Raw genomic sequence first — 27,974 nt, 5'->3', positions numbered from 1 at the left:
CATCCTTGATATGCAAAAAAACAAAATAAGATTATATTAGCCACAACTGTATGTGGCAACTCAAAGCCAAGTATCATAAGCATCTTACATAAAATGTCTTTCACATCTCTGAGTGCTGACCATTAAAATAAAACTGTGCTGGTTTTTTGTTTTTTTTCACATATCTGTCAATGCATAGGCCTAATAGTGAAAAGAAAATAAGTGTTTTGCTTATCTTTTTATCACTTGGATGTTTGACAGTCGCTGTGCAGACTGTTTTATACACTGAGTTTGACACTCTGTTGTTTTCACATTAAATCAGAAGCCAAAGCACCAGATAAAAAACAAAGGGAGGAAGCAGACACCAGATTGAGTCAATGAGACACTTTTTAATCGTTTTTCCAATCTCTGACAACTTGATATTTGCCTTGTCTGCACGTCACCGTATAAAGACTACACTCACTGCAGACAAAGATTTTATTTATATGAAACTGTTATTAGTTATTGGGTTAAAAGGTTGTGGAAAGTGTAGACAGGAACAAGCAGCTTGGCATCGGGTAAAGAAACAGACTTCAACGACAATAAACTTTCGGACTTGGAAAGTAAATGAGCCACACTTCCCCCTCCCACTACAGCTACCATGAGGTGCCCTTTCAGTTGGAAAAATCTTCTTACATCGTTAGATATGATCAATTTATGATGTTTACCAAAACCTGAGACATGCTTTGCAGAGAAAAGGAAAAATACACATGGGTCCAGAGAATATGAATTTTGCTTGTATTAACGTGTTTTTGTGATCATTTTTCCTAGTAGAAACATAAAATACTAATACAGTCTTGTATGTGCAGTTATTATAGAAATGTGAACAAATAAACTACGCAATTATCGATACAACGAAAGGTGAAAGAACAGATTGTCAAAGCTTCTTTTCCTCCACTTCCTGCTGCTGAATTAGGTCAAGGCCAGAGAAAAGTCATGCTGTTCACAGATGATAAAAATTTGCTCCAAGTTTGCTCTTTTAACTGACTTGCAAAACCCAGCACGAATGGTTACAGTGGTTACTGAGAAAATGCATGTGCGAGAAAAAGCAGACATTATCAGAGATCTTGATAAGGCGGCGTGCATGCTGGTGCGACAGTACAAGCTAATGAAGCGTGCATGACCATGAACACATAAAGCTGTATATACAGTGATGAAAATGAATAAAGAAGACATCCTCCTGTGGAATAAATCAAAGCACTATGCAACATTTTGATCCCTTGCTGCATGTCTATTAAGTCTGGAGTGCCCCAATCATAATGACTTTCTTTATGCTGTATTGTGATCTATTATTCAATAGATACATTTACAATGCAAACTTTACATTTGCATTAAAATTATGCAATAAAATTAAACTATTAAAAGATGTCTGAAAAGATTTCTTTTAAATGATCAAGGAATAAATGATGAACTAATCTGAATATAAAGTCTTAGGGCTGCTGTGAAACTGCGCCTACTTAGGCAACAAAAAACTTTATCTTGGGTGTGTCGGTAAGATGGACGATCAAGAGAGGATGGCAAAAGAAATACCTGCACACCAATTCAACTAAGCCACAAGAAAGGGTCCCATCTTTGCACAAAAAGAAGCAGCAGACGTGATAAAAGTGATAAAAAAAAATAAAAAATAAAAAAAAGAAAACGTTGCACTGCAGTGATGATCGTCAAGGACTGAAAAATGTTCGCTGCTGTTTTTATCACATTTTATTCTTATTTTTTGCACTCTGAGCACCCTTCTTTTTGTGCATGGATGTTCTGAATAAATCAACATTTTTTGGCACTGATCTCAGCCTGTCAACCTTTTTTGTGGCTTAGTTGAATTGGTGTGCGGGTATTTCTTCTGCTGTCCTCTCCTGACTTGAAAATAAATCAGCACTGAAAAATATAATGATGTTGGCGAACACCAGTCTCCATGTGCTTACTCCCATCTCTTTAAACTCTTTTAAAAGCAAAATCAAACACAATAACCAATACTCTGAAAACAAAGAAACAAGACTATATACAGAGAAAAAAGTGCACAATTTAAAAATATCATGATGACAGAATATACAGCATTATAAGGAGACTGGTTGCTTCAAATTTACTTTTAAACAAAGTGTATACTCTGGAAATGTCAGTGATAACATCCATCCTTTAAATACGTGTCCCACAGCACTACAAACTGTGATAGTGGCAGCAAATCAGCGGTGATCATCACTGTGTTTCAGGAAGTTCGCTCTCTAAGTTGTTGGAGTCTCCTTGAGTAGTGCTACAGATCATCCACTGCTTGACATAGTTCGAATTGGAACTTTTGTGCTCCTGAAATAAATCAGAGTCCCGCTGCTCTGCTACGTTTGAGTCTGAGGCTCCAGGGCTGCCGCACTCTCCAAAGCCACTGTCGATGGTGTCCAAGTCCACGTGAGGGTAGCCGTCTTCTGACTGCTCGTTTGAGACGAATGAGTCGAGTGATACCCTCTCTGGTTCATCAATGTGGACACGTGGCTGAAAGTTCATATTTACCACTGATAGTTCGTTAGGTATATGGTTGTCATGCTGTGGTAACATCCCGCTTTGCCTACGAGGTTCCTCTAAATCATAGCTGGCGTGTTCTCTGTTGTCTTCCTTGAATGAACCGAAGCTTTCTCCGTCTTGGTAACTTCTCAGGGTGTTTATGGAGCTCTGTGACACGACTTCCTCCTCAAACTCTTCTTCTCCAGACAGGGTTACAGTATGGATGGAGATGTGTCCGGTTGAGTGGCCGGTGCCCTGTGAACTGCCGCCGTCCTGGAAGAACAGCAGCGAGTTGCTGTGAGGCTGCAGCATGTGGAGGACATGACTACCTTGTTTCATCTCGTCCTCGCCGTAGCTTTGTTTCTCATTATTCCACTGAAGGACGTTGTGCTGCTTCTCGCTTAGCATCTGAGTGTGCGAGTTGATCCTGAGGTAATCGTACTCGTTGAATAAAGGCTTCACCCACTCCTGCAACGGAAGAAATGGAAAACATTAATTTGGAATAGCGGCCTAAATAAATGGTAACACTTTAATTTCTGTACGGTAAAAATGAAGCTGGGATTTAGCATAAAGACAGGAAGCAGGGAGGAACTGTTAGCCTGGCTCTTGGGCTGATGAAGCACTAAGCCTTTGCGTACCAAGCCTGTATTCTTCCTCCGAAATTGTTGCACATTTTAATGTAAAAACCACCTCGGGTTGTGTCACAAGACTGACACACGGACTCCAAAACTTTTGCCCTTCATCGACGTTTTCAGAACAGGTTCAATTTTCTGTGTTTTTCACATCTGTCAAAACCTTTAGAGAGTTGTTTTACCAAGAAGAGGAACCGGTGGCACAGTATCATTTCAAAACTCACTACTTCTTTCAACAGGTAACATTCAGGTGGATGACGATGGCGAAGAGGAGGATGTTATAGTGAATGGTGACTTCACACAGACAGGGAGAGAGCGACAGTGTGCAGACAGAGAGGAAGGACAGCTCAGCCTCTTCAGGTAGCCATGGTTTCAAATGCAAGACATGTCCAGCAAGTGGCAACAGCCAGGAAGGTGCCTCCAGTGGAGAGAGGGGAGCAGACATGTCTTTCTATTTTGTCTCCTACTGCAAATTTTTACAACAGTAACAACAATAAAACTCATCTGACTCAGTGTGCACATATGTGAAATACAGTCTGGGTGTCCTTTAGGCTGCATTCACACCAAATCTTGTGTTGCATCTGTGCGGGAGTGTCACTAAAACGGCCCATTTGAAGGGGAGAGAAGGGTGGAGATAAAGTCAAACCCTCCATCGCAGCAACTGAGTATTTGTCTTCAGTAAGTTTGTTTATTTTGAAACGATCTGTAGAATTCCTTTTGATAACCATGACTGTAGCATTTTCACTGCCATAAAAGACACGTGTGCCAACACACAAACAAAGCCAGAGCTCTCTTTTTGTAGGACAGCACACACAAGCTGTCAATACATACTTTGTAATTTAATGTAATTAAATTTAAAAAACCTTCACAGAGGACCTATTTGTCGCAGTTTGCACTTAGGAATTACAAGTGTGAGACACATCAAAAGCCCTGATTGGCAGCCAGTGTGCGGGATGATAACATTTAAAAGGAGAAAGCTGTGAGTGGGACAATGGATCGCATTATTTTACAGAGCAAATTACAACAAAACACCAGCAAAGACGACCTTCCACCAAACGAAAAGAGGAAAATAAATTGTCAGTAGAAAGCTCCCCGTCTTATTTTTTCTTATTTTTGATGTCTTATGTCGTGATAAGAGAGAGAGAAAGAGACTGTAGCTTATTTCTTGCTCTCATTAACTGTGGCTGTCTTCCCAGTCTGATTATGGATTACGTGTTTGGCCATCGCCGCAGCCTAGACACATTATTTGGAATTGGAAATTTATTTATTTAAAACAGGGACAATGCACAAATAAACGTTAATCTTGTAGAAACAAGAAAAGATGTCTTAACAACATTCAAATGAACCCAATGGCAGGTGTGGTGTGAAAGCAGCCTTGGTTTTCGCACCCAACTCCCAGTGAAACCACAACTTGTCATTTGTACACTTCAGTCTAACTATGGACTAAACAAGTCAGATATAGTGTGTTAATCAGTGAACTTTAGAGGCACTAGAAGAGGATTATTTTTAGCCTTTGAACAAGCTAGCCCTTTCCCCTGCATCCAGTCTCTAAGTTAAACTAAGCCTGTGCCTGCAGCTTCACTTTAAGCACACAGACAACAAAAGACAAACATGAGTGCATTAATAAAAAAAAATAGCCTTTCCTAATAATGAAGTGCACGAGGACTCTCTGCGTCATACACCTTGCCAAAGCAGACAACTCACTCTTTATCTATTATCTAAACACTAATGCTGCTTGTCTGAAGTTTGAGACATCCGGGCAAGTACCTAAACATATTTGTCACTTGGGGATTTCACAGTGTTCAGCAGGATACATCTGACTTTAACTGTAGAGATCCATACACATCTAATAATCAGCCCTGTACAGACATAACATGACATTTAAGAAAAATATGTCATGGCTTTAAACTTTTGTCTTGTGTTTATTATTTGAATAACAATACAGTTTTCACATGGACAGACTGCAGGTGTTCACTCCATAATGAAAGGAGCACATTTTCTGTGTTGTGCTTCATTAATAAATAATAATGTGCGTATATGTGACTGTGATTTTTACTGTGATGCACTTTTAATGCACCACTCTCCCCACAACTCTACTTGGCTTTGCATCAACACATACATTATACCAAAAATATAAACCTTCTGCAGCCGCATGTAGTCCCCATTCAGCGAGGCGTTAGCCAGATAAGCGTGAATCAGTTTCTTCATGCAGAGGCCACCACATCCTGAGGTACAGAGCTCATCAGCAACACTGAACCTTCTCAGATCTGCTGAGAGAGCGCAGCAGTCTGCACCACAAGAGTGAGATAGTGAAGTGGAACTAGAGCAATGATTTCCAAACGAGCTGGTTCAGTCCGTCACGGTGATCCTGAAGATGTGACAGTGTGCCAATACAGCAGATGATGCGTGTGGATTACATGTGAGGAGCGTCACACCTGTCACAAAGCTCCACACACTGCAGAGATGTTGTTTCATTCTCACACTTTGACACTGTCACTTATTTTTGCTCCAGGTTTAGAATTATGAAATGTAAGTGGTAGCATGTATGTCATATGTTAAGTAACTACATTTGAATCCAGTCTGATGAATCTGAGAGTTCAATATTCACGAACTATCACACTATATTTCATAAACTAGGATTACTGCCTCGTGGTTGTATGCCTCCGCCAACTGACTACTGCAGTTTAAATCCAAGTCTGTCCAAACTCATCTGTAGCTACAGTAGACAATGCTTTAAGTATGGATGTTGCCGCAAAGACGCCACATATTCTAAAACGTAGAAGCTTTACACACATCTTCAACCCGACACAGAAAATCTATACAATCATCACAGTTTCATGGTGGACGCTCAAGGTAAGTGTCACCAGTTCAGTATCTGACCCAATGTCTCCCCTTCTGTTCCTGAGATATGACACTGAATAATGGCCAAGAAACATTTGAAACAGTCAAGCTGACCTTTGACCTTTTGGATACAAAGTGTCATCACTTCATCATCTTGTTCCATTAGACATCTATATGTAACTTTGTCATAATTAGCATATGAATTCTTGAGTTATGGCCAAATACATGTTTTGTGAGGTCACCTTTGACCGACAAAATCTAACCAGTTCATCGTTGAGACCAAGTTGACATTTGTGCCAAATTTGATTTTCCTCAAGGCGCTCCTGAGATATGACAAGAATGGGACGGACTGATGGACAGACAATCCGAAAACACGGGTGACTGAGGGAAAATTAAATGGCTTCTGGTGTATTTGGGACTACAGTTGGGGCCTAAATCTCAAACATGTCATCAGTACATGAACACTGTTTGATGACAGATGGAAGATCAGTGAAAACTATAACAAAACAAAACAAAAATAAACACTTAGCAGCATCTTTACTGTCCTTTTAAACTAAAGACAAGAGATTCCTTCCAACATTTTTTTACCTCTTTAATTGCTCCTAAGTTGACTTTAAGTCCTCAAAAAAGGCTAACACAGTGATCAACGACCACACAAATGTTCTTGACGTCAGTGGTTCCCAACCTTTTTACTTGAGGGACACCATCTCTATCACTGAGTAAACTGGTGACCCCTAGTGGAGGTCAGGACCCACGGTGCTCCACATCCTCAAACAACTAATGTCATCAGCTATGTGTTTTATATTGTGTGCATGTAAAACAAATTGAAAACAAGTTTAATTTTCTTCCAGGTGCTCTGAGATTCGTGAACAGACAAGGTAAAAGAAGAGATCAGTTAATTCTCTGAAAAGCCAGACAGAATAACCCTGCACTTTCTGACACACTGTACCTTCATTCCACAGACATGATCTCATTTTATCATATGTGTTTCTACTGGCATATTTTGACTGAAATTTTGATGTGTTTTTATGCTTTGCCTTGCTCCTTCAGGTACAAAGTACTTTTGAATTTAGTCTAATTATACCACACAATGTCCCTCCTCAGTTTAGCACATGCAGTATAGTGAAAGAAAGTACAGGAAAGCTGTGCTATATACAGACCAACTATTTCATCATCTCCCTCGTACTTCCTCTCTCAGAGGAGGTTCACTTTGTTATTTGCTGCAGCAGCGCACTCTGCTGGGCAACATTTGCAACTGCTCACAGGTCTCCAGTTCATGGGTTGATTGAGCTTGAGGTAACAGTCTGTACAGGAGCAATGATTACATCAAACATGACAATATTTTTTAAAGAATACTCCAGTACAGATGTGATGAAACTGTGAGCATGACCACCCGTGTTTTTAAAAGATACAATATTTAAACACAACAAAACTCAGCATGATCATAAGTAATGGGGACATGATGATGACACAGATAACACTAGAGGGAAATTACTGGGGCTGCCCCCTAACAGTTGACCAAATGTTAGTTGACCAGAAAGGTCATTAGTCACCAAGACTTCATTAGTTGCAGAATTTAAAAAAAAAAAAAAAAAAAAAAAGTTAAACTCTGTTAGGAGCTGCACCTTGTCAAAATAAATCAAAACCTGTATGACTGGACCATGTGGGACTTTAATTTGAAAGGACAGACACAGGAAGTGGCCACGCTCAGCAGTCAGACAGGAGTCAGGTTAATTTCCAGGGCTGGTACCTGCGGTTATTCCACAGGCTAGTTAATAACATGTCAGGCAGGAAATCCAAAGTGTGGGATCATTTTGAGAAGGTGAAGGACGAACCCAAGGTGATATGTAAACTCATCTTCATTGGTCGACTACAAACATGATGTATCATCTGCAACATGGAAGTAGCTACATGCCCATTAGCCCACAGCGTCATTAACAGGCGGCTCGCTCAGTGTGTGACGTGCACTTGTAGATAAAATATAGGCCTATATTAATGAAGGGTCATTAGTACGGTTTTGTATTTCCCTGTAATGTAGCACAGTGTTAACAATGTTACTGATACTATTCTTTCTCACACCTTCAGCTCAAACCACTGTGTTGCCCCGCCCAAAATATATGATTCAAGCCATGTTACTTTGAATTCACGAAGTTCAGTACCTCACAAACAGGCATGTTCACTAAAACCCTGTTGTTTGGGAAGTACTGAGCACAACACTTGATAAATGATATTTGGATTGTGTGAGAGATTAAAAACATATGTTTTAATATAGTTTTGCTGTTGTTAAACGTGGTCCCCAATCAATCAATAAATATATTTTGCTGTTTTCTATGGAGGCATGCACAGAAAACAGTTTTCTATATGGATTCGAGGTAACACGGCATGACTAATAAATACATGATTTGTACTTTTGTGGGTGAAGTATTCCTTTAAGAAACTCAAATCTATGGTTGAACGTCTTTTTAGTCAATGTGAAAGCCAGATCATCTGATCTAGTTTCCTGGTTTTCAACTTCTCATCAGCCTTTTCTTTACTGGATATTTGTGCCATGTCATTTTTTTTATATTACTTTAGCATCACTGCAATCCATGCATATTTCTAGGTACTTTTAGGCAAGACATTTTGGGTGTGTTTCAAGTTTCTTTTGTGATGTAAGAGGGAAATTTGGTAATTTTGAGGCCCTTTTAGCTACACAGTCCTTCAGATATATAGTCTGCACTCTAGCCTTGGTATTAAATTAGCAACCATGAGGCAGAAAATAAGAAACAAAATCTCTGGGTGTTCAAAGATTGGAAAGAGAATTTACATTCGGGGAAAATATAATAAGGTGATGGAAAAGATAATCACAAAAACATCAGTACGCCGATACAAAATAAACCCCACATTCTCACCTTTTGCCCCTACAAATGAAAAACAGGCTTTTTTTAGCCTGTCACAGTGACACATCAAAGATCTCCACCAGGGGTATTTTCCACCGTGGTGGAACAGGTCGGGCTGTCATACACAAATATCTACCCACAGCACGTCAAGACACATGAAAAGCGAAAAGCCTCTTGAAGCCCCTGCACACTGAGTCATTCACATGCTGAAGGCCCTTACATAAGAAGTCAAGGGAAAGTCCCATCGACAGGTCCAGATGTGCCAAAAGTCCCATCTATGGCAACACCTGCTGGGCCAATTTGGAAACTACATACAAATCCTAAAGTTTGTTCTGCTTTCTCTTACCTTAAAGTTGCCTCCATAGCTGTGGTCGAGGGGCTTGAAGAACTCATTTGGCCTGGGGAAATGTATAAACTGCCGGATTGTTTTTTGCCACCACCTGAAACAAATATGAAATGATTTTAGAAAAGAATTGAAATGGAAAGTAAAATAACTTGACATCTATAATTCAACTGTGATGTGTCACTTTTGGTCAGGCGATTTTTGGTACGTGACAAAATGCAACAGCTTTCTAACTCATAACCTGTGAAGCTGACCGCACAGAAAGGCTTTCATGGGAATTATTACACAGCACAAAGCTGAAGTCACTAATGTTTGGGTTACACTTGAAAGTTAATTCAGATAAAAACTGTCTATGTGTCATGCTCACACTGTGACAATTATGTGCTAATTTCAGTCTTAGTTTTTACCTATTTTACTCAAATGGCAAGAAAAAGATAGTTTTGAGTGTCATATCAGTAAGTCAAAAGTATACATTCAGTTTATCTAACTAAAATGGAAGCAGTATCTGTATGTCTGTTTGATTTTCTTGACAACTGCTCATTTGATCAACTTCACACTTGGCATGTATTGCTGAGAGCCCAGGAAGTGCTGTGTCGAGTGCAAGCTCTTGAGATCTACAGGATGTATTTAGTAGTCATGCCTTATGTACACACTGTGTAGTATAATGAGAACAGAAGGAGAAACACAGGCCAGAGAAGTCAAACTCGAACCTTTCAAACATCAGAGACGTAACTTTTGGAATGAAGGCTTTTGCTTCTGCAAATAGTCTGGTCCCATGTTATCAAATGATAAGTATACTATAACTTTCAAGGGGACAAAACTATGTTGTGGCAGGTCTACCGCTCAGGACCCAAAGCAGAGTTGAGTACTAAGTTGTTTAGATGAACCGTTCTCAAGAGAGACTGGAAAGTAACTGAGAAATATTGGAAAAATACCGGAGGCCAAGCAATAGGCCCGCTGCGAACGTTGATGTGAAATTTAAAGGGATACTTTGCAGATTTTCAATCAGCTTTGTATCATAACAATGTGGATAGTATTTGTAAATTGAATATGTAAAACTTCCTTCCATCTTGCCATCACCAATATCTCCCTGATCATCATTTTTTCGCTGGCTCATGGGCTGTTGCTCAAACTACAGATTGAACTTCATTTTTTTATACCTCTCACCATAGACACAAAGAGTATTTGAAGCGGATCGAGAGACAGACCTGTCCCATATTGCTCTTGGATGAGCCAACCAAAACCAGCTCGCATTATGTCACTCACCAGTGGAAGCGTTTTTTGTCCCAGCGCTTCGCCATGCATTCTGGTAGTGATAGATTTTCTACCTCCTGAGCAAAAGCAAAAGCCACAGCCCTTTTCCTCCGATTTCTCTGGTCATGTAGCACCGATTTTCAAAAGTATATGTGTCTTTCCACTGCACAGACAGCCTAAATTTGTGAAAAGCCTATCTTTCCAGCAGTGAAATACTTTCTTAGGGAAGCTAGTCAGATTATCTTTAATAAAAAAACTAAAAGATTTTAGGTTAATTCGGGTCAATCAGCCTGACTGTGGCAAACAAAAACAAGGTCACTAGTGTCATTAGAACAGCGGGCGGAAATTTTAGGGTGCCACAAAAAAAACATTGGGCACTGTATAATATTATAATCATTTGTCTACAGTGAAGTTGTGTCTCAATTCAATATCACAAATCACAATTTGCCTCAGAGGGCTTTAAAGCATATGACATCCCTCTATCTTTTGGACCCTCACAGCGGATAAGGAAAAACTCCCCAAAAAAACCCTTTAATGGGGTGTTACTGGTAATGACACTGAACATCTTCTCAGCCCTGAATTCACGATAATCCCTACAGGTAACATTGCAGAGTACCTGTGTCAAACATAAAGACACATAAGCAATCCTTTTTTATCATGTGTATCAATATAACAAACAAGCAGCACTAACATCATCCTCAGGCTACATAATTTGATGTTATTGTCTCACTAAAGGAAACATAGTTAGGAATATTATACACTCTTTCTGCTGATAGATGCCCCTAACTCTCACAAAGAAACTCAAAGGATCAACAAACTGCTCAGGCAGGCATGATCCACTACTGGCTTGACCCGTTGTTAGAAGTGATCACAGAGCAAAGAATAAGTGAGAGTCATGCAAAATGAGGATCATCCAATGTTCAATGTGTTAAACAAGCTGAAGAGCTTTTTAAGTGGCAGCCTTGTAATGCGCAGGTGCTCCTCAGAGAGAGTAAGGAAGTCCTGTGACTGCTGTCATGAAGTTTAGAAACTGTGACTGTAACTGTTGAAGATGATAATGGTGATTTGACAATGACGCTGTTGCCGCTTGTACTGACGATTGTGGTAATTGTGGTGTCCATGAACACGTTGATGCTGATGTCACATATTACTGCAGCTGATGTTTGTACACTTTTTATCATGGTGCTCTGCTCTCCTCTTACTTTGGATTGCCTTAAGTTATGCATGCCTTCAAGGGCCCGTATTGCACAGAGCACTCAGCCTATGTGAAGACTTACAGATAAATTGAGGGGACAGAAACGCTTCCTTGAAATATATCACGATGGCTCTTTCTCGTGACGACTTCAAAGTGAGTGTTTAGGTTATTCCTTAAGTTTTTCTTGTTTATAGGATCTTTTTAGGAGGGGCTTTGTTATTGACATGACTGACGAGGCCATTTGATAAGAAATGCAAAACAGTGACTTCACGCAGGGGTTATGGCTCAGGAGCCACCTAAGCCCTAGGGTGCCTCAGCTTGGGCTGGGTAGGCCTGTTCAGTAATACATCCATGCTCTTATTGTATTGTATTGTACGAATTAATTTAACAGCCCCACAAACTACAGGCTCAAAAATGACCACAAATTTGAATCAACATCACTCTAAATCAGTTTAAACAAAGACTGAACATTACAAGCAGACAGATGTCTGCAAAGCAAATGCAGACCTTGCAACAATCTTAATTATAACAGCTCACAGAATATATCATCCTATATTATCTTCTAAAATGGAACCAAACAAATAGAAAATAGTGCAAGCGCTACGTTTACTGACTTTTTTAAGCTTGTGTTTTTACATGTCACTGTGGGCCCATAATAAGCGAGGTGTTCTCAGTTCCCTGACACTGATGCTCTGCATGACTTCCTATGTCTGCTAGCCATTTCAGTGCAATGTGCCTCTGCACGTACAGCTCTGCAGTGGTTTCTCTACATGTGGGAGGTGATGCCAGGAAAGTGTAGATCGAAGCAGTGAGAACCTTTGATAATGATTTACTGGAAGAGAAAGGGTTGCTGACCTGAAGCCTTAATTTGCTTTCACTTTGATAAGTTCTTGTTCTGTGCAATGAATGCAGACTCCGTTAAGTGTAAATCCAAAAGGAAGTTTGAGCTTTAATGCAATGGGAACATTCTATTTTGATAATGATACGAGTTGTTTTCAGCAAGCTTCTCCAAAAGCCAACCACTAAACACTGCGAACCAGGCTTTTGAAGATACATTTTTAAAAGTTATAAAGTTTTAGCAGCATCAAGGTCCAAATCCAAAACATTCTTAAAAAAGGACTGAGATTAAATTCTCATATTTTGGAGAAACTGACAGTAGCTCCAGTGTTTGCAGTACTCACGGTTTTTGTAAATAACCCAGCAACAGGAGAACAAGAACGACGACGGGCGGGGTGACGTACCACCACCATTCATTCGTTCCTGTAAAGGAGATATAACATTTAAAATATGTACTGACAGAAATGGTATGACAAACTGCACACTTCCTGTTTCTGATATGTTTGTATAGATCAATGCACACACACACGCACGCACGCACGCACGCACGCACGCACACACACACACACACACACACACACACACACACACACACACACACACACACACACACACACACACACATTGCATTCAGGGTCCCTACAGGTTTCTTCCAGTCAAATTCAAGTCTTTTTGTTCTGCCCTGAAACACACATGTCTATGATGGTTTGAAGCATGAAAACACAACAACACCTGTGAGTGGCCACAACAGTCTGATTTAGCATGAGACAAAGTTAATTATATCGTGGCTCCAGGCTGGAAGGTTCTCTTCTACCTACCATTCCTCCACTCTGCAGTGGAACTCCACTCGCTCCACGGACCCAAATAGAGATTATTGGGAGACATTTTGGCCTGAACATCCACAACATAGCTGACATACGGCTGCAGCTTCTTACAGTCTAACAGGTTGTATTTTTCTTCTACTTCAAGGAAATGTACTGGAGCCTGTAAGAGAGGAATAAAACAGAGCCAGCTTGGCATGGGGGTCGTTCGCAGACAAAATCAATGATAAAATACTTAAACAGCCTCTCAAGGCAAACGTGAGGTTTTGTTTGGGTGTTTTGGTTCACATATTACCTTTGACAAGTCTTTGCTTTCTCTCACGCGCACCCTGTATATGAGAATGTCCTCTTTGTTGTCATGGTCCCAAGAGACATTGTAGCATCCGTCAGTGCTTGTCACTGTAACACTGACAGGAGGCGTAGCTTTCACTGTGAAAGTAAAGCCCACAGGGGACCAGGGGAATATTATGTTATTGAAAATGTGCAGAAGCCAACAACAGACCACAAGTGGCAGTTTAACATTATTTTTAACTTTTGTCTTAATCTGGAGAGTAACACAGGTGGGTGGGCGTTTGCTGGCAAACAACATTTAGGGTAAGTTTGGAAATTTGCCAGTATGATTCCCGTCACCTCTGAATTTTCTGAACTTTCAAACAAAGAGGTTTAATACACAGTGATGTGGCAGCTGTGTTTAACAAGAGCAAAAATGTTTGGAGCGTTTAAAAAGCGTCTAATATGTGTAAAAAGAAAAGTTAATGTGAGGAGAATTAAGAGAATTATACACTAAACTTCATACACATTTTTACACACATATCTTGATGCCTCTGAACATGTCATGAGGGATGTTACTGCTGTTGTCTGTGACCTTTTTTCATTTCTGTGTCATCCTCCTATCTGTTCAGCAGAAATGACGAAGACTGAAATGTCATATCACACAATTATTATCAGATGAACTCACCCACATCACATAGTGCCCAGCTCGGTGACTCATCAGCATTTATCAATATTTGATCATCCTGCTGACTGGCCGTTGCAGTGCACATGGTTCCAACAGTTGCAGCACTAAAGAGGCCATGCGGAGTCATTACGCACCAGGACTGAGGTGGTTTGACTTCACAGCTACCAGTAATCTCAAGTTCTTCATCACTACAACAGATAAACAGTGTGTTACAATTAGTAATGTCTTGTGACATCAGCTGGCATGTCAGAACTAAAGGTTGCGGTTTCCATGTGATTGTTTATGAGCAGGACTGATGCAGAGCTTGGATGTGAAAAGCTTGAGTTGACATTATTAATGTCTCATTTGAGAAGTAATCCAACAGACAGACATAAGAAAAACCTAGCCTTGTTTACCTGTCCTCTTGTTTCATAGAAAGAACAGTAAATATCCGGTGGTCATGCTCCTCATTTGTGTGTTTCATTTAAGCATAAGCCCTTCTCCATGTACACAGCTGCTAAAAGCTCTGATAGAGCCTGAATCATAAAAATCAACCAGCTGCAACATTCTTTTCCCATTATTGATTATTTTGCTTTGCTTGCTATTTATTTCTGCTGATTATTTTCTCAATTACTGAATGATTCTTTTGTCTAAATATATTGCTTCAACAATTAAAGCCACAAATGATCAAAACAGCTCCTAGTTAAGTCTTTGCAGTGGTTCAGAAACAACACCCTCATAACCTAGTCTGTCCACCAACAGAAAAAATGTCAAACCAACCCATTTGTCAGGAAAAATGTTGGCATTGCACATTCTGCAAACCATGTACATGTTACTCTTTGACATTATGATGTAGCGGATACACTGAAACTTCATGTTTCAACAATGCTGTGGTTAACGTGGTTTGGTTGAGATCTAAAAACCACTTGGTTACTGTAAGAAAAAGATCAAACTTTGGCTTAAGATGACTGGTGTTGAAGGCACAATCCCTGCTGGAAAAGCAGTGTTTTCGTGGCTGCTTCACGCTGGAAAAACAGCACCACAAAACACACAAGTCAGCTTATATGCTGCGTCACTTTAGAATTGCTGTATGATATGAAAGTAACGTGCAAATGTTACATATTCGTGGTTTGCAGAAATGTACAATGCCAACAATTCCCTCTGACGACTGGGCTGTACATACAGTATCTTGGTCATAAGCTTTAAAGAACCAAATTTAAGCAATCGTTACTGTAAAAAAATGTTTGTTTATGTTGTATGTAAACGTGAAGAAAAACAATCAACAGCATCAAATGTTGCCCATTATTGATTTTTTTTTTTTAAATCTCTCGAACAACAACAGCAATTGGCCTCCACTCTTTACCCCACTGACAACAGTGGTGGGCGATAAAACGATAACATATCGTCTCGCGATAAACACTTATGCGCAGTCGATAGAAAAAACATTCGATATAACGTTCGATAATGTTACTCCATCAGGAAAAAACACGAGGAAAGCAGAGCAAGTTACCCTCGAAGCCTGTGCAAGTTTGGTTGCATGAACACACTCACTTGTTCCCTGGTAACCTAGCAACGGTGTCACGCAAACAGCGAACAACGTCATGTTTGGTTGAGCCATCATTGTGTGGTCGCAGATAGCGTTTTTTGGGCTTGTTTCTAAATTGGAGTTGCTTATTTGGGCTTGCTCTCTAAACATCGCCTTTCTCTATATATATCCGTCCAATAAGTTATTTAAATGCGTGATAGTATGTCGGACTGCAGGATGTTTCCACAGCTCCGCCCCCTCCCCCCGACGGTCAGTCAATGAGACTTTTCACATTTAAATCGCAGTTCTTTAACTATTTCGCTAACAAGTGGGCGAATTATGGAAAGAATGCAATCAAGATTTGTAAAAAGAGAGAGGATTAAAAGATTCGACTTCAAGAGGGGGACATTTCAAAGGCAGTGTGCAGATTCAGATTCTGTGTGAAATATGTATTCATCATTCAGATCTTGTTCAGCATACCAGCACTGTTACAGTGAAAGTAAAATGGCTCGTTATATGGAACTTCTTTACTTTCATTTTCATTCATTCATTTATTCTTTGCACGTTTATGGTCGGCTAGTTGGTTTAGTAGAGTTCAAGGACAGTAGGTACAATGTATTTCTCCCAAGATCTGGCAACACTGAAGACAACACAGCGTGGAGTAAGTAGCAAGAATGAGTGTGGATAGCGAGGAAATACTCGAGTAGTGTGTTGACATTACATTTTCCTCCGTGTGCCTTGACTGATGACTGTGATTGAAATCAGGAGAAAGCTATTGAGTTTAAAATAAATGTGTTAAAATGTATTTATTTTCTCCTGGTCCTTATTTTAAATAGGTTATTAAAAAAAAATTACCGATAATTATCATCATCGATCAATATGAACCGGCTATATCGTGATATACTTTTCAGCCATGTCGCCCACCACCTAACTGAAAATAAAACATGAGATAACATCCAAGAAGAATGTTTACACTGAAATTTCTTTAGGAAATGCTGTGAGAAGGGGCAATAAAACCATTGCTGGGGTCAAAAATCTGTTCAGCACCCTTACGTGTTTCCATTATATCAAAGCCACTAATCAGAAGAAACTCCATTTTCATTTTCAAGTTGCTCACAGGGCAATAGTAACAAAAGAAGACATAAAATCCCTAAAAAAAAAATGCTACCAATATTACTAAGAGCATGTTATTCTAACTTGGGGATCCTGTATTTCAGCTTCCAGACTACATTTGAGTAAAAGCCACTGATGCCACAATGAAGACACACACTGTAACACACACCAATGTAAAGCATATTCATTAACAGTGACACTGCACACAGCTTGTACCTGCATATGACTTTGACGAGGACAGGAGATGTCGGCAGAGGGTCTGAGCACGAACAGTTCAGTGTATCCTTGTAGTTCGTTGAGCAGTTGACATCGCACAAAGCTGTGACTGCAGCACACAAGAACACTCAGATCAGTTAACATTGTATTTATTATATTTAACATTCATTCCCTTTAAATTATTTGGCAACCACAGAAGTTAGGAAACTTTTTTCAAGGGAAACTTGGCAAAGCCTGCAGCATCAGGACAAACACACAACACGTTGAGTAAAATACTAAGTTCATCTTAAATCACGTACATTAACGTGGGGAATTACCTCCAGAAATTCACATGAATAAAAGAAAAAGACTCAGAGAAGATAAGACAACTTACCACCGTGAACAAACAAAGTGAGGTCCCACAGCAACAATAAGAGAGCGGGTTTGAGAGCCATGGGAACAACCCACCGTTATCAGCCGCAGGTTAGACAGAAGGAAACACAGCAGCTGAAACTAAATATAGATACTCGTTAGAAATGTGTTTTGTAAAAAAAATTAATAAAAAGTTGGGTTTTTTTTTGTGATATTCGCTGGTAAAACAGGTTAGTTAATTATTAAATTCACAGAGGCTCACAAATCTGACTACAATTAACATCATTATTAGCATTAACCATTAATCAATAATTAAATACATTTATAAAGGAGCATCACTGTGTACTTGTCAGAATTAGGGGTAATTAAATTAATAAAAAAAATCTCTCAAACTATCTAAACTTCGTAAAACAGAACATTTTTCATGAACGATTTCTTTTCTCATGTTAAATAAATTTAAAGAATAACCCATCTTACCTCCTCTCAGTTTAAAATTCTGCTTCTTAATCAGTCCACAAGGCAACAGAGTCCCCAATGCACTGACGTCTGTGTGAGAACATTTAGTGGAACAATGTTCCGCTTTGACACTGCGAAGGCATCATCATCGGTGGCGTGACTCAGGATGTGGTTTCAGACCTTTTTGAGCGGTGTCTGTGTGGTGCCTTCCCACCACATCCACTCTGCTGCTATGAATATGCAATACTTAACCAGAGAGCAAAAAAAAATGTCAACAGGAAACTGAAATTATCTTCTACAAAAAAATTTAGTCATCACATTTGTCACCTCAATAAAGTAAGACAAATAATAGTTTTTTTTTAGATAAGTGAAAAAATATTTTTTGTTCCACTGTCTGCCATAAAATGTCTTAATTATCACAACACACCTACTCGCTCAAATCATTTTCAACATTCAGTCAGAACACAACTAATAAATGTTTCAGTACTGAGATGATTCTGAACATGAACCCCAGAGATGCTTTTTGATACCTTTCAAAAGACCCTTATCATACACCTACATGTCTACAAAAACAGTTTGACAGGGGTTTTCAGTATTTTCCACCAGACTGTGTTTTGTGTGAAGCTAAATGAGTCATAATTCAGCTGTGGAGCCCCTCGGCGCACAGCTTACTTTCAATAATTAAATTAGCTCCAAATATTATTACCTCTGAGCACTCTGATGTACACGTCCTGCACCCGGAGTTGAAACATAAGAATCATGGTTCATGTGTATATAACGTGCCATCTAAACTCTATCACAGAACAATAACGGTTTTTGTTTTGTACAATGGGTGGGCCTCTTTGGTATTCAAATTACTGTGTAGGTGTGCAGACCCGTCTCACTTAATGTCACAATACTAATATGAGTCAAAGCCAGAAGTCATTTCTCACACAAAAAACACACAAAGCTGAGCACCTGTAGCTTTGAAGCAGGTTAGTGGTACGGGACAAAAGTATGAGGTGACTGCACTGCGGAGCTGCAGCAATCGGTCGATGATAGGCTACCTGTAGTGCTGTTTATCAGACTGTTTGTGTGAGTTGTCGAGTGTTGGAGATATCAACTGAAGAGATGTCTGCCTTCTCTCCAATATATTGGAACTGGATGGCGCTCGGCTTGTGGTGCTCAAAACGCCAAAAAATACATTGGCTTGTGGGCTGGCTCAGGCTTGTTTTGGACCAGCCCCTAGTTAGGCTAATAGGCCTAGTCTGCAGGGGGACTCCTGTGATACACTGAGCCCTTTCTCTCCTTCTCTCTCTCTCTCGTCAGTTTCCGAAAGGTTGGTTTTTCTTCACTTGCTAACATTCACGTCCTATTACTGCATATCCCTAACTCAGCTTCTTCTCCGGAGTCTTTGTGCTCCACTGTCTCGCAGGTTCCTTCGTATCACAGCTACGCCTGGATCGTGTGTCATGGTTACGCTGCTGCCGTGGTCCTGCCTGATGCCTCCTACTGCTGCTGTTATTATTAGTCATACTTCTGTTATTATACACATATGATTATTATTGTCACATACATATACTGTCTCTCTTTATGCATCATTTTGTCATATGGATTACTGCAAATGTATCATGTTGATCTGTTCTGTATGACATCTACTGCACATCTGTCCGTCCTGGAAGAGGGATCCCTCCTCAGTCACTCTTCCTGAGGTTTCTACCATTTTTGATATTGTATGCTGTAAAGCCTTCTGAGCCCTCAAGTTATTTTTCAAGCAAAATGCCAAACATCTGACGACTCCAGCTTCTTACACAGAGAACTGTCTGTTTGTTGTCATCTTACATTATAATGAACTAAATATTTCTGGTTTTGGACTGCTGCTGGAAACAAAACAACTTTGATGATTTCACCTTGAGGTCTTTTTTTTTTGACTGGCAGGCATTCACAGACATTTCTCACTGTTTTCTGATGTTTTATATCCCTGCTGCAGTGTGTTTGCTGGGTAGGATGGGTTAAAGTCAAGTCCAGTGGTCTCAAGCTGAATTGTTGTGTTCCCATAAGGTTAATGTCCAAGATGTGTCTACAGAGCATACAGCCAATGGCTTGTACAAACACTTTACTGCCACTAGAGGTCACTGTAAGTGAGGTTTAACTTGAACCTGCTGCAGGTCAGGTCCCTCTCTACTGTTCTGACCAACTATAGAGTAGACCACCAGTGCATTTACTTAACATTTAATGATTTCTAGTTCAGTTATTTTCACTTTTAACATGCCTACCACATGGAGTGGAAAGTATGGCATAACATTTAAAACAAGTGCAGAAACTAAATGCAGACTTCACCTAACATTCTTCTGCTCACAATGTTCTAAGACCTTGTTCCCAGATAAGAGAAATCAGTTTTTGTTGTGTTGGACACACTCAGTATGTAGTCACATGTTAAGGGACATGCCAGGTTGGTTACTTTAAGTTTGTACGAAAAAAGGAAGCAGACAGAGCAGAAAATAAAGCTGGGATGTAAGGCTGTGGGGAATTAGGTGGCTCTCTCTTGGGTGTGACGTGGATGAGTCTAAATCTAAATTTTGTGATACCATACTGCAACCAATAGAGTACTTAATTTGAGACCAGTCAATGTGATTGGAAGCATTCACTTGCCTAAAATGCCACCAGAGCCAAAGCCTTGTGGTATATTAATACGTTTGAAACCGCAAACTGTCAAATAGACCGCGCTCAACTTCACCACACCCCAGACTGAGTGAGTTGTGCCTGCTGAGGTAGTGGGCCAATCACATGTCGCATTAAATCGAAGAGCGCTTGCTGTGATTGGCTGTGAGCAAAACCATACAAATTGTCTTTTTTGTTCTAGATCTTGGTACAAAAATAATCGAATGCAGGTATTGTTTGACTGGAGAAGTTTCAATACTACCTGGGTTATTTCAGTCAAGACCCTAAAGGTACTGAGTTCGGATACCAAATCCCTACTACCTAAAATATTTTATTTTCTCTTCGTCTTTGGTGCATTTCCACTAAATGACTGCAGATATGAACTTGTGATTTGATTCTGTGTTGAAAATAGGTTGTTTGTCGTGATTGAGGAGATTTTTGTTGCAGCCTTTTCTCTACCGACAGCAGGATGTAATTTTAGTGACTGTATGAAGTGTTTTGACAACACAGCACCTTTTGGATCCTGTTTTTACTGTTTTGCAAACTGGAGCACACTTTTGTGTGTCATGTGTCACCTGTTGTCAAAGCTGGATCTCTGTGTGTCAAACTGTGGCTGAGGTTTAAGACCATAATGTGGAGTGTATCTCTGTCGGAGGGGACATCTCTATTGCTCTATGTCGTTTTAGGTTATTTTCACCACGACCATTATTATGGATTTCTCTCATTATGTGAAAAACTAATGTAACATTGTGCAATCATACATCTGTCCATCTGCCAATGACAATTATACAGATAAATGTATTGTTTGACATATAAAAGGTCCAACTAGAGATCTTATTTAGGCTGTTTAATTGCTGAGAACATTTACCTCTGTTTTTAATGATTATTGAAATGTTAGAAACCTTCAACACTAGTTGTTTTGCCTTGTGTGTTTTGGTAAAAGCTCAGCAAATACAGGCCTGGTAAATTAACCTGAGTGTGCTGAGTGCAGTATAATGAAGAGAGGAGAGAATTCATGCACAACTTCCTAAAAAGTGTATTGCAAGTTAGAAGACATTATGCTGAAATTTTAACTTCTGTTATCTGCAAGTTAAAGGACAATGTGCAGGAATTCTTTGTCTCATCCCTGATGACATTTTCTCCCACGCGCCTGTCTACAACAAACTAAAACTGTGCATCAGCCTTCACCTTTAAGACTGCAGCGTAATGAAATCATGACAATGTCTCTCTTCTTCCTAAAGTTACCTTCTTGTCATTTAGTGTCACCTGTGTGCAAAGTTGTCAAATGCAGAGTGACAAAGCACAATGGTAATACATGATAGACACTGTGTTAGCGACAAGGAAAAGCGATGCTGTGTAGGTGATGATCTACCTTTGTTTTTGAGATCACTGTCCCGTCTGGTGAAGACAATGGCAGGTTACTCCTCCTTCACAGGGCTGGTGACCTTTCCAGGACGTCCACTATGGACTCATAGCACCACATGAATTGACAACGTTGCAGAGATACCATCTTTGCAATCTGCAGAGATTGATGGAGGCGTTGGCTGTTTCATAGCAAAGAGTGAGATTGTGTTTGTGATTAAAGAGAGAACTGTGTCTTCATGTGAGGGGGAAGTAGGCTTTCTGTAAACTAAATGTCAAAGTGTGAATGATTCCACATCAGATAAGGAGATGATATTACTCACTGTATTCAACAGGGTGGAGGCAAAGGTGCCACAAACAAGCAATGAAACCTTAAATCTGCCCTACCACATAAAAACAAAAATGACAATAAACTGTGTTAAATTAATTTGATTTTAAATTATCTTCCGGTGGAGTAATCAGAAACAGAATCAGAAAAGGATTTATGCTGAGAAGGTTTTCACTTACAAGGAATTTGCTTTGGTCTTTAAGACACTACATGGTTTAGCTCCACAGTATATTTCTGACCCGCTCACTGACTACATCCTCATCCGACCTCTCAGGTCCTCAGACAGTGGCTTCCTGGTTGTACCCCAAATAAGATCAGGTAAAGGTGCTTTTAGTTACTGCAGACCTGCCCTCTGAAGTGAGTTGCCAAATGAGCTGCAATCTGTGAATACTGTATCTGCATTAAAAGCTAAGATCAAAACAAACAATCCTGTTTTCTCAGGTCTACGCTAAGTGTTAGTGTTGTGGTATGTGTGTGCGTGTAAACCTAGTATGTGTTAACCATTTTCACAGACCTGTGAACAGAAGAGTGCATGGGTGTTTGGGTATTATGGATATGTATTCTTATGTTATTTTCTTTCTTTTTTTTTTGGTATGCTATTGTGTGACATTTGCTTGATGTTCTTTTTATGTTCCTTTCTCTTCTCACACCATACCGTCCAAACAGGCCCCTCAGATCTGCTAGCTGGGTCTTCTGAGACCGGCTGCACAAAACACCTAAAGTTTTCTTTGTAAGTATGACACTTAAGGCTTAACCATTCCTTAGCTAAGGGGCGTACACAGCTGCACAGGATCTCTTAAGAGGTTTTCTTTGGTAATGAAAAACTTTAACTCATTTATTGCTGCCTTGAAAGAGATTTTACAGCGGTACAAGGTTCCATGGAAATTGTTTGTTTGCTTGGACTCATGCTTGTGATCCATCCATCCATCCATCCATCCGTTTTCAACCGCTTATCCAAAGCCAGGTCGCAGGGGCAGCAGTCTGAGCAAAGTATTCCAAACCTCCCTCTCCCCAGCAACTCTTTCCAGCTCCTCCTGGAGGACCCCGAGGCGTTCCCAGGACAGCTAAGATATGTAATCCCTCCAACGTGTCCTGGATCTGCCCCGGGGCCTCCTACCAGTTGGACGTGCCCAGACTACCTCTAAAAGAAGCGCCCAATTGACCCCTTGCGACATGAAGACATTGGTCAGGGGAGGAAAAGATTACACTTCTGAAGAAATACAATCCTAGAACGCACAAACTACAAAGTAAACTTGATCCCCAAATACCAGAAAGCAGAAAATGATTGTCGGAAGAAATTGCAATGAAAATTAATTCAGTCAAATCTATAGTGTAAAATCAAAAGCGTATCCACTGGTCTCGACATCTCCTGGTCGTAGAACACTCTTTTTGGGGTGTGTTAGTGGTTTCATTCATCACCATAAATTCAGCCATGTTGCAGTTACGATGGAGTCAAGGGTACCTTAAGTACCTTTTTTTTCAACCTTGCTTTAGCTGCTAAGGTCTTTTGTGCAACGGTCTAGGGATTCCTTAAATATGAGACCCAGACAAGGAGAAAACCATAAACACTTATTTTAAGGAAACCTTAAGGAGAACATGTAAGGGTGTTTTGTGCAACTAACTTTATTATGAGGAAATTTTACCTAGAACTTTAAGAAAAATCTTAACTTAAGGTGTTTTGTGCAACCGGCCCCAGGTTCAAAACAAAGCGTGATTGAGCATTTTCAGTTCTTGATCCTCGGCTTTTGAACAGCCTCTCACTGAGCGTCAGATCAGCTGACTCTGTTCACGTCTTTGAATCTCGTCTCAAAACATACTTTCACAGAACGGCCTTTCCTGACTGCTGACATCCTTATTGTGTGTGTGGGTGTGTATGTATGCATGCTCACAGGTATTTATGTGTTTAAGTGTATACGTAGGTGTATGTATGTGCTTATGTTTTATTAATGTCACTTTTGTTTTGTATTTTCTTCACCTTGGAAAGCAGTTTGTGATTTCAGCTCAAAAAGTTATCATTATTCCTCTTTTTTATCTTAACGTAAAACACATTGTGATATTTGTAATTAAATGTGCTCTGTAAATACAGCTGCCTTGCCTTTGTTTTTTCAGTGCATACATTAAACATACAATAAACATACTAAGACAGGCAAAGTACTGCATGCGCATTTAGACTGGTTTATACCTTTAAGTAACAGATAATTGGTAATTCATATTATATACCAAGATAGGTTTCTGTAATATATATATTTGGTTATTATTATTATCATATACATGGGTTATGTTTGACAGTGTTAAAAAAGTAATAAAGGAATATTTAGTCTTGGGTATAGGTTTATCTCATATAAGGAAGCTGTCTGTTTCATTTCACTCAATGACTTCAGGGAGAAGAAGTGGGATTTAATTTTTAAGTTTATACTTCCTCCCACTCCTTTTCCAATGTGTATGACCATAATTGACTTACTGTATGGAAGTTTGGGGCAACACTTACAAAAGCAACTTACAACCGTTATAGATCCTTCAGAAGAGAGCAATCAGGACAGTACACAATGTGGGGTACAGGGAACACACCAACACACTGTTTTTAAAGTCATGTGCATTGAAATTTTTAGACTGGGTCAAATTTAAAACTGCAATAACCATGTTTGAAGCGAGAAATAATTCACTTCTGGGAAACATTCAAAAAATGTTTCATAACCAGGAGGGAGGGAGGTTATAATTTAAGAGGAGAATTTAATTTTAAAATACAATGTGTCTGTATGACTAAAAGGAGTTTGTGTATTTCAGTGTGTGAGGTGGACTTGTTGAATGGGCTGCATAATGAGTTGAAAGAGAGCACAAATATAAATCAATTTCAAAAACTCAAAACTCATATTTATTTTGTAACACTGGGTGGTACTTGGACTGTAAAAAGTATCTTTGCCATATTTATACTGTAATTTTTCTATTCTGCATTTATGTTCTTGAGTGTTTTTATTAAACACATTAATAAAAAGAAAGAAAGGCATAGTAATAACTTTATTTGTGGAGCACTTTTTGAGCTATTTACAGACTCTGGATAGTTGTATATCAGTTGTAAATAAATTCTGGAATTTGTTAAAATAATATATGCATTAAGTCTCCAAAAGCAGATCAGGAGCCAGAGCCTTCAGCTATCAGGCTCCTCTCCTGTGGAATCATCTTCCTGTTACGGTCCGGGAGGCAGACACCGTCTCCACATTTAAGACTAGACTTAAGACTTTCCTCTTTGATAAAGCTTATAGTTAGGGCTGGCTCAGGCTTGCCCTGTACCAGCCCCTAGTTAGGCTGACTTAGGCCTAGTCTGCCGGAGGACCCCCTATAATACACCGGGCTCCCTCTCTCTCCCTCTCTCTCTCTCTCTCTCTCTCTCTCTCTCTCTCTCTCTCTCTCTCTCGTATCCTATTACTGCATCTTGCTAACTCGGCCATTCTGGATGTCACTAACTCGGCTTCTTCTCCGGAGCCTTTGTGCTCCACTGTCTCTCAGAATAACTCATACCGCAGCGGTGCCTGGACAGCGTGACGTGTGTGGTTGTGCTGCTGCCGTGGTCCTGCCAGATGCCTCCTGCTGCTGCTGCCATCATTAGTCATTAGTCATACTTCTACTGTTATTATACACATATGAGTATTGTCACACAAGTATACTGTCTGATACTAATACATACTTTCAACATATTGTACCACAGTAGCCAGAACTATAACTATAATATTATTACTTTCATTAATGTTGTTGTAAGCTACTGTCATTACCTGCATCTCTCTCTCTCTCTCTCTCTCTCTCTCTCTCTCTCTCTCTGTCTCATTGTGTCATATGGATTACTGTTAATTTATTATGCTGATCTGTTCTGTACGACATCTATTGCACGTCTGTCCGTCCTGGAAGAGGGATCCCTCCTCAGTTGCTCTTCCTGAGGTTTCTACCGTTTTTTTTTCCCCGTTAAAGGGGTTTTTTTTGGGGAGTTTTTCCTTATCCGCTGTGAGGGTCTTAAGGACAGAGGGATGTCGTATGCTGTAAAGCCCTGTGAGGCAAATTGTGATTTGTGATATTGGGCTTTATAAATAAAATTGAATTGAATTGAAAAAAATTGAATTAAAAGAAGAAATGTAAGGGGTTAGGACATAAAAGTTTTACTTCTACCAACTCTTTTTCGGACATTGTTATCTTTGTCTTGTGTTTTTTTATTATTATTTTGTTTTGTTAGAAACAGTCATTCATTCATTCAAATCAAATTAACTATACCCTGACAATTGCTTTTCATTATTTGTAAACACTACTGCCTTTAATTCTGGCAACAATTAAATCGTAGGCAACTGGACTTTGATTTTGTCTAGAAGACGTTTTGCCTCTTATCCAAGCGGCTTCATCAGTTCTCAACGCATCAGTCTGACTAGTTCTCACTAGTCTGACAAACAGTGGAGTAAGACTCAGGTTTTTAACCTCTGTGGAGGTGTACACCCACCACCCTCATAAGACAATATTTCGTTAGTGAAGTTTCACTGGACCATTGTTTGGGTCAGGTAAGTCACACTAGTAAACGACGGTCGTTAGGAGTGGGTGGGGCCACTGGTGAGCAACAGGACAGTAATGTGAAAATCTTGGACAGAGAGGACAGATGGTTCGAAAGAGGGGTGAAAGAATCCATCTACATTAAAATAGAGAAACCGTCTCTAAACAGGGGAGGTGGCCTGAGACACCACCTATCCTCCATTTACAATGCGGCCCTTGCTGCTGTACCTAAGAGATTGAACAACAAAGACTGCCCGAAACTAACCTCAAGTGGCTCAAAGAAACACGACAGTCGTTCACTGGTAACCACACATCATGCCTAACGACTGTTGCTCACCAGTGGCCCCACCCACTCCTAACGACCTTCGTTCACTAGTGTGACTCACCTAACCCAAACAATGGTCCAGTGATACTTCACTAACGAAATATTGTCTTATGAGGGTGGTGGGTGTACACCTCCACAGAGGTTAAAAACCTGAGTCTTACTCCACTGTTTGTCAGACTAGTGAAGACTAGTCAGACTGATGCGTTGAGAACTGATGAAGCCGCTTGGATAAGAGGTGAAACGTCTTCTAGACAAAATCAAAGTCCAGTTGCCTACGATTTAATTGTTGCCAGAATGGAATTGACCTGGATAAATGAGAATATTCACAGACTACTGCCTTTAAGTCTGTCTGCTTGTTTGTATGTTCAGTTTTTCTTATTTTTTATATGCTTGAAATAAATATCAAATACCAGATGTGTAAAATGTGCAAAGATATTAAGCAGGGGATGTGCAAAGATTCACATCAGTGTGCTGTGTACAAGATTTCATCTTTTGAGGGGTGCAACCCCTGATAAGATTAAACTGGGGGGAATATTCTGGATTTTTTTCGGGGATTTTTTTTAAATTTAAAATAAAAACAGTGCCCCCAAGAGAATATCACTATTACTACTGGCCTTCAAAATCAACATTGTTACACCCTAATGACTGACACACAGTCCTAATTTCAGTAACGGGAATATACAGTAGAGATGAAGCGCAGCACCAGCCAGCCATGTAGTCACAGGGGAACTCCATTAAGTGCTGCTCGTTTCGTTTTCACACCGTGGTCTCTCGTGATGTGACTCAGTTACACAGTCCTCGGTTATAACTCCATCAATGTGTGAGATCCGGTGATGCTCATGTATTAATTTGGCCTCACCTTTAGGGTGTAGTACAGTTATTATTTCAGT

At 39.9% G+C, this 27,974-nt stretch overlaps 1 protein-coding gene across 2 annotated transcripts; it reads right to left on the bottom strand.

The window, feature by feature from the left end:
• Positions 1–348: 348 nt before the first annotated feature.
• Positions 349–27,974, bottom strand: il21r.1 (interleukin 21 receptor, tandem duplicate 1). 2 transcript variants are annotated; one of them, XM_078171424.1, is made up of 11 exons: positions 27,807–27,974; positions 21,918–22,089; positions 17,927–18,151; positions 17,472–17,590; positions 17,099–17,207; positions 14,266–14,453; positions 13,603–13,736; positions 13,305–13,470; positions 12,831–12,909; positions 9,204–9,297; positions 349–2,973 (listed from the first exon to the last, which is right to left on the bottom strand). In XM_078171424.1, exons 4-11 carry the CDS (start codon positions 17,530–17,532, stop codon positions 2,209–2,211), a joined length of 1,596 nt encoding a protein of 531 aa, XP_078027550.1. In that variant the 5' UTR covers positions 17,533–17,590; positions 17,927–18,151; positions 21,918–22,089; positions 27,807–27,974; the 3' UTR covers positions 349–2,208. The 2 variants fall into 2 exon arrangements, with proteins under 2 accessions (XP_078027550.1, XP_033497566.2); XM_033641675.2 differs by lacking the exon at positions 27,807–27,974 and having other exon boundaries at positions 21,918–22,312.

Source organism: Epinephelus lanceolatus, chromosome 10 (genome assembly GCF_041903045.1).
Source record: "Epinephelus lanceolatus isolate andai-2023 chromosome 10, ASM4190304v1, whole genome shotgun sequence".
In the NCBI taxonomy this organism is placed as follows: Eukaryota; Metazoa; Chordata; class Actinopteri; order Perciformes; family Serranidae; genus Epinephelus; species Epinephelus lanceolatus.
Note: the sequence above shows the minus strand (reverse complement) of the source record. Positions and strands in the feature narration are given on the sequence as shown.

Bases quoted from the DNA above. Each gene is read 5' to 3' on its own strand.
- il21r.1 (XM_078171424.1), bottom strand. From the start codon at position 17,532: ATGGCTCTCAAACCCGCTCTCTTATTGTTGCTGTGGGACCTCACTTTG. The intron at 14,454-17,098 runs GTACAAGCTGTG...TATCTGTTGTAG, and splicing joins CTCGTCAAAGTCATATGCAG to TGATGAAGAACTTGAGATTA. The intron at 2,974-9,203 runs GTAAGAGAAAGC...CTTCCGTTGCAG, and splicing joins GCTATGGAGGCAACTTTAAG to GAGTGGGTGAAGCCTTTATT.